The 12020-nt window shown below is 35.6% G+C and overlaps 1 protein-coding gene across 2 annotated transcripts in view; it reads left to right on the forward strand.

Annotated features, from left to right (window-relative positions):
• Positions 1 to 11772, forward strand: part of UBE2D2 (ubiquitin conjugating enzyme E2 D2) — a 51776-nt gene extending 40004 nt beyond the window's left edge. The window contains exons 3-8 of one of the 2 annotated variants that reach the window (XM_023549573.2): positions 705 to 745; positions 4079 to 4110; positions 4190 to 4267; positions 4353 to 4458; positions 9101 to 9194; positions 10838 to 11772. In XM_023549573.2, coding sequence (XP_023405341.1) covers positions 4102 to 4110; positions 4190 to 4267; positions 4353 to 4458; positions 9101 to 9194; positions 10838 to 10883 — 333 coding nt within the window. In that variant the 5' untranslated portion in view covers positions 705 to 745; positions 4079 to 4101 and the 3' untranslated portion in view covers positions 10884 to 11772. The remainder of the gene's footprint in view (positions 1 to 704; positions 746 to 4078; positions 4111 to 4189; positions 4268 to 4352; positions 4459 to 9100; positions 9195 to 10837) is intronic. The other variant, XM_003404533.4, reaches the window with a different exon arrangement.
• The last annotated feature ends 248 nt before the right edge of the window (positions 11773 to 12020 follow it).

Below are 12020 nucleotides of genomic sequence, written 5' to 3' on the forward strand. Positions count from 1 at the left end.
CACAGAGAAAATATAGATGAATGGTTACGTATGAGTTTGGGGGGCATGGGGCGTGACTGCTAATCAGTATAGCCTGCCTTTTCGGACTGATAAAAATGTTCTATATTGATTGTGGTGATGGTTGCACAAGTCTGTGAATGTAAACCATTGAATTGTACACTTTAAATGGGTGGATTTTATGGTATGTGAATTATATTTTAAAACTTTAACTTCTAATTCCTAGTTATCCTATTCAACTTTTGAGTATCTGTAGTCATACTCTTAACCCATCAACATAGTATTTACTTTCTCAAAGAGAGTAGTCTCTTCCTTAGAGACAGTGTAACTTTAAGCTTGATCATATTGCTTGCTGATAAGAATTATACTTCAGTGTTGTGAGTGTTCGAGAACATTTGAGGACAAATTACTGTTTAAAAAAAAATCTTGATCGGGCCTTCATGATAAACCACGTAAGGTTAAAAACACAAAGTAATTGGATAGCTAAATATACTTTCATCATCTTTTGTTATAAAACAGAGAGTATAACCTTCAGTGTAAGAAACTGTCAGCCAAAATGAAACTTTCTGAGCTGCCTAGCTTTCAAATGCTTCAGCACCATATGTTACTGATATTTAGTGTAAGAATAAAGGTAGAAGACTTGACTTTATTTTAAAATATCCAGATTTTGTTGTACCATTAAACTTTCCCCCCATTTTTCTGTAAAGATTTGATAAGCAGGAAGAGGTGTACTTCCTGAAAGAAAAAGGTAAGATGAAGCCTTACTAGTTATATAATAATCTGCTTCATATTCTTTTGTTTTGAACACTTGATGAATGCTACTCCCCAGAGATCTGTACATTCGAATACAGGTCTCCTGAGATTCAGTCTCAAACTGTAACAAATACTCTTACTATCCCTTTTAACCTCAAGGTTTCATCCATAGTACTGTAGGGTAATCACTGAGCTGTGACAGTCACATTTAAACTCTCATAAAACAGATTGTAGCTTTCAGTTTGCATAATTTGGTTTGACAGCCTCTCAAACCAAGGTGGTAGTAGTAGCTTTGTTTGATTTTTGACTGTGTCAAACTAGTTTTTAATTCAGTACCATGCGTTTTTTTTTTTTTTGAACAGCTCCTGAGTTTGATCCTTAAAGGTTTTTAAAATAGATGTTTATGTAAAATATAGCAATATCTTATACAGTTACTATTCCTGGAGTTCTTTCTAACTGGAACCTTTGGTAATTCTTGAACTATTTACAGAACCATTATAATTTGAGGTAGATTAGATATTCTCTCACTACCTTCTTCCTTATTTATACTTCTGCCTAATAGAGCTAGGAGTCTTAGGAGGGTTCCAGAGGGATACCCAAGTCAGTGACTCCATAGGTATTCTTATATTTAACCAGTGTGGCAGAGTACTCAAGTAAAGATTTTAGTGGTGGGTCTTTAAATGCTTTAGTTAATTAAATTCATCTTACTTTGTTTTTAGTTTATCTTTCTGTCGTTGATACTCTAAATCATTGTACTTAGACGTAAATATCATTGGTCTCTGGTGCCTTAAAGTTAGCAATTTCTTCTTCCTTTTCCTTGTCACTCCTATTTTAAAGACTTAAGCCCTATGTGTGTATCTCCACTCATTTTTCTGGTAATGGTATTTTACCCTTTATTTATAACAGTGAAGACAAAGTTGGGTATTAACAAGTTGTGTTGTTTTTACTTCAGAGATTTGAATGCCAGTCGTTTATATACATTTAGTTATGTTGGGGAATATTATACAGATACAACTTACTAACCAAACAGGTTATATATGAAGTAATCTGTTGATGTTGTTTATAAGAGCTCTTTATAATATCTTCAACTTCCTGGAGTACCAAATATGAAAGAGATTGCGATATTACTTGCAAATATTGATCTTTCCTCATCTTCTATTAGGAAAGGTATTATTTCCATAATTTTAACTGTTCCAGTTTTCAGCTTTTTGGCTTTTCTGCTCCAAGCCTCTTGGTTGGTCTAGGTTATCCAGTTTTTAATCATAAGGCATAAAACATGCTTTGTTTTTTGTTGGTAGGAAGAACAGGGAATGATTACAAAAACAGTTTTATCTTTAGCCAAGAATTTGTTCTGATTTAAATTTTCCTAATAACTTCTTAGGAAACCCTGGTGGTGTAGTTGTTAAGAACTGCAGCTGCTAATCAAAAGGTCGGCAGTTCGAATCCACCAGATGCTCCTTGGAAACTATGGGGGCAGTTCTACTCTGTCCTGTAGGGTCACTATGAGTCAGAATTGACTCGATGGCAACGGGTTTTAATAACTCCTTAAGCCTGGTAGTATTTTTAGCAAGCAAGGAAAAGGATTGGCCTTAAAGAGACTAGAAAGAAAGAATTAAGATTTAAATAGATAAATGGACAATTTAACTTATTTTCTTAATATGTCTCAGTATTTCTATAGTTTATTATCTAAGTGCTTTCTTGTTACTCATTACCTTATCTGACTCTTGCAACTTTGGACAGGAATGCAAGTGTAGTTATATCCTCCTATTTGCATAAAATTAAATAACATAAAAGGATTAAGTGGAAGAGCAAGACTTAAAACAGGTCTCTTGACTTGTAGTTGGGTCATCCTTTTGCCTAATAATGTTTTCAGACTTGTTATTAGGGATTATTTATTCCAGTTGTCAGTATGTTTATAAACCAAGTGAGATTCTTTTTCGCTATAAACAGGACATTAAAAACAAAACCCATTGCCATAGAGTCAGTAATGACTCCTAGCGACCCTATAGGACAGGTTAGAACTGCCCCATAGGGTTTCCAAGGCTGTAAATCTTTAAGAAAGCAGACTGCCACATCCTTCTCCTGCAAGGCTGCCGGAGGGTTCAAATCACTGACCTTTCAGTTAGCCCAGTGCTTAACCATTGCACCACCAGGCTCAGGGACCTTTTATAAGACCTTTGCTGAAGAGACTAGGACCAATTTTAGTGGCTCAAAGTAACTTTCTCCTTAGCTTCTTAATCCATAAAAAAATTGGTTGGCAGAAGGTGAGTACTGGCGATGGGTAATCTAGGAAGGAGAGAGAGCGCCTCAGCAGTATCTGTCCTTTGCCTTTAATTCCTAATAGACAGGCTGCTTGCTATATGTGGGTTCAGGTCCCAGTGAGGGACAAACCAATTATAGGGACAATTTTATATGCAGAAAGTCAGAAGAATTTGGACTGACTGACATTCCATTGGATTTTCACATGGTTTCTTAGTCTTCACATGTCTGCCTTGTAGCAGGAGTTAACTGTTTTGGGTTGTTCAAATTCCAGTGACAACTTCCCTTACTTTGCCCAGATCCTAGTATGACTGTTGAGTGCTAAGTTAGGTTCCTTAGAAGCAAAAACTCTGGCTTTTTGAGCTCTGTGCTGTACCTAGTGATGCCATCTTAGAAATGAAATAAGTGCCATTTTTTGCAGTTTGAAGAGAAAATTTCTCTGTTAAACAAGTTTATAATTTACTGAGGTTATCCCTAGAGTTTGTAATCAATCTTGGGTTTTCAGCTAATGTTTTCTTTAGTTGTTGAGGGGCCAGTAATTCTGAAGACTGACACACAAGAGCTCTTAGGAATTTTATTTCATTGCAAAAATCACTGCTTTTACTAAAAATACGAATTTGAGTATTGCCTACCTTGACTTTACCAGTCTCCCCTCTACTAGCATTATAAAAGGAGTATGTTGTATGTTGTAGTGTTGGGGTAATGATAATGATATAACACATCAAAGAGTGAATCTTTTGGTTCTGCTTTTACCCTTTGAGGTAAAGAAATGCTCATTTAAAAATCGAACTTTGGACTTGTCAAGAAGTTTGTTTCCCTGACAAGAGTTTTCAAGATGCGTTAGCAACCAAGTACTTAATTTCATTGAGCTACCTTATCAGTGTTCTAGACCGTTCTAGTCATTTTTTTCCTTCTTTAGATTCATACTTGATTTAGAGTTCTCATTCTGCCCAGGACTCATTATTAAATTGCTCGTAAATAAACTGAGATTATATGGGGAGCAATATGTTAGTATGGTACAGGTACAGTGTGTATACTGCTTCATGATGATTTTGTTATTCTTTTTCAGTGTTCCATTGGCAAGCTACAATAATGGGGCCAGTAAGTATTCAGATGAATTTCAGAATAAATGGTTTCAATAATTCGCCTATTTTAATTCCACTTTTTTTGTCATCAACAGAATGACAGTCCCTATCAGGGTGGAGTATTTTTCTTGACAATTCATTTCCCGACAGATTACCCTTTTAAACCACCTAAGGTAATTGAGATGTGGTGATTGCTTTTTATGTGCTTTTTATGATACTAATAAACCAGCTTACAAAAAGTATTTCTTTTTTCTATAGGTTGCATTTACAACAAGAATTTACCATCCAAATATTAACAGTAATGGCAGCATTTGTCTTGATATTCTACGGTCACAGTGGTCTCCAGCACTAACTATTTCAAAAGGTAACAGAATGGGTATTTGATACCAAGATGAAGCAACATTTTTTGTTTTTTTGTCTTTTTAAGGTTATTCATTTTTTAAAAGATTACTCATACCTTTTAAGAGGAGGTAACAATCCTCCTTCATTCTGAATAGACCTTGAGACAACTGAAGAGAGTTGAACTTTCAAGCATAGATATTCTTTGATGTGATGACTACAGTGTCCATTGTGCTATTCAAGCTTAGGTTGGAAGGTGGCTACTTGACATGAATGTTTTTAGAGCATGGTTTGAATAGAAGACATTATGTCTCTTCCACCCTTGAGATCCATGAATGGAAAGAATAGACATAGTTCTAGAATAGGAAATGGCCCTTTTAGAGGAAAGCTTGTGCTATATAAACAGATATTAGGTAATTAAAAAACAAAATATAGGTGAATTTGTATACAAACCGTTAAAGAATTCACCCACTTTTGAATCTGTTCCTGTTTCCATCAGGAGCAGACTTATCCTTTAAGGTGGTCAGATTAATATAAATTTTTATTTGAGCATCTTAATCTTTGGTATAGTGTGTGTGTTTGGAAATGTGTAAAGTTGGTTACTAAGTTTGTGATGAAAGATCCAATAGTTCTTCTAAATGAGACCTGATTACATGAGTAGGTTGGGAATTTTTTTTATTATCAGTAGACTGAGCTGTTAGTTAATTACCATTGTTTTATATTTTGATTTGAGGTGGTACAACCTCTCAACATTATGTCCAAATGAAATCACAAGTGAATTAAAAACTAAACCATAATTTATAGAAGAAAACAAAAATGAATATCGAATCTCAACTTTATAATCTGAATAGTGATGAAAGAAAAGAGATCATTAGAAGTGCCTTTGTAAAAAACAAAAGCATTTGTTTAAAGGAAAAGTTAGTCAAAATACAAATTCGGGAAATAAACGGCAGATATAATAATGGGTTACCCATGAGTCAAAATCAACTCAGTGGCAATGAATGCTTTTTGTTTTTAAAATAAAAACACATATCAGCGGGGGTGGGGGGGAGGGGCCCAGATCCCAAAGTGAACATTAAAATAAGTCTCCCTTTTTCATCTTTTTGTTAACAAAGATCTTTTAAAAAAGGAGACAAAGTGCTGGTGACGTATATTGAAATGGGCACTCATGCAAAGGTAGAAATATAGATCTGTATAGCTGTTTGCTATAAAATAGTCTTCGAATATGTATTAAAAGATGTATTCATCTATCCTATGACCAAGTAATTTTCTTTTTTTTAATTGTACTTTAGATGAAGGTTTACAGAACAAACTAGATTCTCATTAAACAACTAATACACATACTGTTTTGTGACACTGGTTACCAACCCCATGACATGTCAACACTCCCCCCTTCTCAACATTTGGTTCCCTGTTACCAGCTTTCCTGTCCCCTCTTGCCTTCTAGCCCTTGTCCCTGGGCTGGTGTGCTCCTTTAGTCTTATTTTATTTTATGGACCTGTCTAATCTTTGGCTGAAAGGTGAGCCTCAGGAGTGACTTTTCATTACTGAGCTAAAAGGGCGTCTGGGGGCCATGCTCTTGGGGTTTTTCTTCAGTCTCTCAGGCCGGTAAGTCTGGTCTTTTTTGTGAGTTTGAATTTTGTTCTGCATTTTTCTCCAGCTCTGTCTAGGACCCTCTAGCGTGGTCCCTGTTAAGAGTAGTCAGTGGTGGTAACTGGGTACCATCTGGTTGTGCTGGACTCAGTCTGGTGGAGGCTGTAGCCGTTGTGGTCCATTAGTCCTTTGGACCCTTGTGTCTTTGATTTTCTTCATTCTCCCTTGCTCCAGACAAGGTGAGACCAGTGGAGTATCTTAGATGGCTGCTCTTGACTCCAGTAATTCTTGTTTCAGTCATCTGTCCTAAAAAACAGTCCCAAATGCTGAAGAGGCTTTATATGCGAGTATATTTGTGACAGTGTTATTTCTGAAAATTAGAAATTACTTACAGATCCAACAGTAGAGGAAGAAGTAAATCAGTTCTAACATGTCAATTTAATAGACTGTTGTTATTTACAAATTTTGTGGAAAATGAAGAAATATTATATTTGAAAAAATCAGGGTATACCATTTGTGTACATTGTAACTTGAACTGTGTGAAAAAGTATGTTAAAATAGCTAGAAAGAAATAGTGTTGGTTTTGGTATTTGGGTGGTGAAATTTGATGTATGAAAACGTTTTTGTTTTCCTTTTCTGTGTGCTTATATTTTACTGTTTAATGCATACATTTAGACAGAACACAACATAGTTTCATGGTAAAGAATATTGATTCTGGATCCACCTGCCTATGTTCAGATTTCAACTCCACCTCTTATTAAGGAGTACTACACAGAACATATATCTGTTGTTCTTGTGATATCCTGGGCTATTGAAGGTCCTTTTGATTGCTCTTCACCAAGTAACAGTGGAAATACAATTACCTAGTAATGGGACAGAGAAGTGGAATGGGAGGGGCTTGTTCTTTTTTTTTTTTTCCATTTTCGCCATGCTTATTGTTGATTTTTCAGCTATTTTAAATCATAAGGGCTATTAGTTTATTTGACTTGTGGTGTTCTATCTGGATAGATATCTTTAAAAAGAAGTGGAGTGCCATTTTGTTGAATTTGATTGTATTAACTTATCTAGGTTTAATATTTTAATGACTCCTTTTTTTAAATTGAACATACGTATAGGCAACCAGCTCTGTGACAGGCCTTGACTAGGAAATTCTTTGTGTGACGTTAATGATCCCTTTAACAAATAGTCTGTTTTCAAGGGTAATAATTTTGATCCAAAATTGCTTCCACTTTGAAGATATATGTTAAGGACATAAAATACAGAAAACTTGAAGCAGATAAGTATGCTATAAAGCCACTAGATTGTTTTTAGAACCGGAAGTGACTATGAGTTATGACACTAATAAAAATGAATATATTCTGAGCATATTATACTGATGAAGAATGTATATAGTTGAAAGTCTAGTCACTTCAGTGAAGAGCCTATGCAGGTTGTGGAAATAGGAGTTGGTTATTCTCTTGCCCAGAGAGAGTGAAGTATAAGCCAAAATCAATTTTCCAGAAATTAAAGGAGCCTTTTTGTAGTATACTGGAGCTTTGGTTAAGAGTTTTGCTGTTAACCAAAAGGTCAGCAGTTCAAACCCACTAGCCACTCCTTGGGTAGTTCTGCTTTGTCCTGCAGGGTCGTTATGCGTCAGAATCGACTTGACGGCAGCGAATTTTGGTTTTTGGATGTAGTATACTAAGAATCCTTTTATGATGTCTAGATATCCATCCTCCCCTTCCTTTCCTGGAAGGAAAATCAGAAAAACTAAAAATCTTTTTCGAAGTTGCCTTGTTAGAGCATTTAGGAGAGTAAGTAAAGAGAATTTATAACAAACACTAATTTAGTAATCTGTCTACTAATTTTAGGTGAAGAATCAGTTGTGCTCTTGCCAATTTGATAGGCTAGATAAATTTCTTCTTTTTATAGTCAACAATTTCATGAATATTTAAAGTATAACTCCCTGTTGTCATTTTCAGGAAATACATGAGATCTTTCCTAATTGCTGTTAGAATGTTCTATGCTTGAAGAGAGAGCATCAGGTGATAGCACCTGACAATGGGAAGAGAAGATGTTTTGGGAATGCCATCTGCCAGAATTGTGGGCAACAGGAATGAAGAGTCAGAAAACATCTTTCCTGATGTTTTTATTTTCCATATACTCTTAAGGCAAGAAAATAGCTTTTTTTGTTACCAAACTGAATGATAAAGGGCATGTTAACTTTTTCTTCACCTCTTAGAAGCCCTTGATCTCTACAGAATTGATTTGATAGGAAAACAAGTAAATCTTTTTTCTGCTGAATTTGATGTTTTGGGAGTAAATAGGTCAGCGTCATTGCCTCTTGCTGCAAAAGCATTAGAGAGAAATAAGATAGCTGAGTTCTGTTAGCATCAGAATAGAACAATTGGAATTTATTTCATTATGTCAGAAGCTACTGACATTGGCCCTCTCTTTCCATTCAATAAAGAATATGTAAGTTAACAACAGATTTGAACAGAGGAAATTATACGATTGAGATTTGCCGTAATAATTTGTTACGTTCCAGGTTGTCACTGAGGAAATGGCTTAGATGAGATTCTAAATCGTATGTTGTGTCCTCTATAATATATAAAGTATGTGGCCAACCCCATTGGGGGGCAAGTGCTAATTGCTTTCAACTTAAAATGAAACAAATTCATTTTATCTGAATGTGATACCTGCCATTGAGAAAGCAGTGATTGTTGGATTTCATGGTTGTCATTTCTGACTAAGAGTATTCCATAATGTACTTTCTTTGGAATTTTGGAAGCTATTCACCCCTGAACATGGGGTTCTAAAAATTCAGTTTTACGGGCTCTGAAAAGTATTCCTGGTCTAGGATTTGGAAGACCGAGGTTCTAATTCCATTCTCATAACTCACTAGCCAGGGACATTGGGTAAGTTACTTCACCTGTCTGGCCTAGCTTCCTAAGTTTCTTTAAGTCTTGGTTGGTTACTGTTATTATAAAGCTACAGAACTGCTAGGTACTACAATATAAATAGGTTCGGTATCTCATGTTCTCCCAACTCTTTGCTTTTATCTTCTATTAATTTATACACTTTTTTCTTTCTAGTACTCTTGTCCATCTGTTCTCTGTTGTGTGATCCCAATCCAGATGATCCTTTAGTGCCTGAGATTGCGCGGATCTACAAAACAGATAGAGAAAAGTAAGTATGACCTCCAGACAGAAAGGTGTCTGGTTGGGTGGGGATGTTTGTGTCTCAAGTCTTTCTTAATTAAGGACTGAAGATGCTCCAGGTATTTAAAATGAAGCTCTCAAATACTCTCCCGGGGACAAGAAAGGAATATTTGTCCCAAGTATTATAAGTAGACAGTGCTGATCTTAGGATCCCTAATTGTTTCATATGATTCTTGCTGTCTGTAAAAACTTTTCTATAGTACTTTTTCCAACAGCGTTATATCTTATGCTTGACTTTTGACATCAAGCATTTTTCATTAAGATCCAATATGTCTTAAGTATGAAAAAAACCAAACCCACTGCCATCAAGTCAATTCCAACTCATAGTGACCCTATAGGACAGAGTAGAACTGCCCGGTAGGGTTTCCAAGGCTATAATCTTTACTAAAGCAGACTGCAACATCTTTATCCCATGGAACGGCTGGTGAGCTCGATGTGTGACCTTTTGGTTAGCAGCTGAGCGCTTAACCGCTGTGCTACCAGGGCTTCTTTATGTCTTAAGTATTTGTAAATTAATGGGAGAAAGGAATTTATTTTCTACCATTTGGCAAATTCTAAAGAAAGAAAGTGAATAAATGTTGGAAGACAAGAAATCCTCAAATTTCTAAAACAAAACTTCACAAAGAGTTCACATATTTTAGAGTTGTACTGTGAATTACTGCAGCATGTCAAGATATCAAAAGAGGTTGTAACTAAAAGTGTTCTAACCTTTTTTGATTTGCATATTCAGTGAGATTATTGGAAGAAGTGAATGAGAGAGATTAGTTTTGAAATTTATTGGGTTAGAGAGTCATTGATGGGTTTTTTTTTAATAGTTTTTTGTTTTAATGGAACTACACAGGAGTTGAGATTCTAACAGCATTTGGTTCTTAGTTTAGTTTTGTCTGTTTAGGTCTGAATAGCATCTGTAGTTATGTAATACTGGCTGCATTCAGAATAAAATTAGATCATACTTTTTGCTGACTATTTGTGAATTCCTTATATTTTTTTATTGGAGAACCATTTTTGTCTAATACCTAGAATTGTGTGCATTCATGTCTACCGGAAGGCGTGTTCTAAATCATTGTGCTAGTATGTTTGGTAGACCTTTCCTACATCCTTTTTCTAATAGAAGAATCATAGGAGCTTTTTCTCTGCTTATTTTACTACTAAAACATTCTTCCGGAGCAGTGAGCTCCCATCTGTTCCATCAACCAGATTGTTCTGCCAGAACCAGTTGTTTATTGACATACAGAAGAAAGTATTGTCAGTTTAATCCCTATTGGTATTTGGTTTCAAGAACTATAATGTAGAATTACATAGTTTCAAGAACCTCAAATAAATGGATCAAGAGCTAAAGACCTTTCATAAAAATAGATTGATCAAGTGTAGAATAACAAATGCTAAAATTTAATCAGAATCTTCTATAAATAGCATTTACAGGAAATTATTTCACATTTTAAATCCCATTAATTTGAATTAAATGCATATTAGAAATATGGGCTAGAAAGATAACTTTGTTTGACACTCCTAAAAGTTAAACCCTCAAGTGCTAGCTGGGATAATGAATGAAATCTGTTGCTTACTGACACCTCACCTTATGTTAAGCCAAGCCTCTCTTTGTGTATACAGGTACAACAGAATAGCTCGGGAATGGACTCAGAAGTATGCGATGTAATTAAAGAAATTATTGGATAACCTCTACAAATAAAGATAGGGGAACTCTGAAAGAGAAAGTCCTTTTGATTTCCATTTGACTGCTTTCTATGAGCCCACGCCTCATCTTCCCCTGTGCACATGTTTACCTGATACAGCAGTGCTGCGTGTTGTACATACTTGGAACAACAAACTAGAAATACTGTACTCCTGTACCAACATTGCCTCCTAGCAGAGAAGTGTGTGTGTGACAAGCCAGTTCTCCAGGCCTAACCTAGGTGTGAGACTAAAAGCTTTCATTACTGACTTACGTTTTGGATAACGGCAAGGTGAGGGGTGGTGGGTATGGTGTAAGCTTGGATGGGGAAGAACAGCTCTACTGACCGGTAGGAGATTGTTTTTAAGTGGAATCCTTTTAAACTCAAAACAGTTATGAAAAGCAAGGTGAAGAACATGAAGCTGTTTCTGTATTCGTTTTGTTCTGAAGGACCTACATCTTAGGTGAAGGTTATGACCAACCAGATTAAACTCTACCCACACATCCTGTATTTTAAGGTCTAAGTTTAACTGGTCAACATTTAAATGGATTGGAGCTATTAGTACATAAAGTGTGATGGGCTTTGATCCCAACTCTTTTACATCTCCCTGCCCCTTCAACCTTCGTCCTTCTAGCCTCTCTTTTTCTCTTCCGTATTCTTCGGTTTGTATGTGGTTTCTCAGTTAATACATAGCTAATAGCTCTTATTTTTCTTATGTTTTTAACTGCTTAGGTCTATCTGGATGTAAGGGTGAAAATACATTTGATGGAAATACTTGTGTATATTTAAAGACCCAGTCGCTCCTCTGGAGCTTGTACGTTTAAGAATGATTAATCTGTGTAATAAACTGATTACTACAGTCATTACATACAACTTTGTGTGAATAGGCTTCTTGATTTTAAGAACTTCCTCTAGCTGAAATTAGTGGTGGATTTTCCCCCACCCCTGAAATGTTTTCATTTATATTGGTTGCATTTTAAAATCATGAAACAATTCCAGTTTACATAGTAAAAAGGGTATTTTGAGAGTAACTTTACTGAACAAGATAGGGGCATAAGCTTAAAAGCATTTCCATAAAACTTAGATGTGCAGCATTCCAGGAACATGACTGTTAAACTAAA

The sequence above is a fragment of the Loxodonta africana genome, chromosome 2 (genome assembly GCF_030014295.1).
Source record: "Loxodonta africana isolate mLoxAfr1 chromosome 2, mLoxAfr1.hap2, whole genome shotgun sequence".
Lineage (NCBI taxonomy): Eukaryota > Metazoa > Chordata > Mammalia > Proboscidea > Elephantidae > Loxodonta > Loxodonta africana.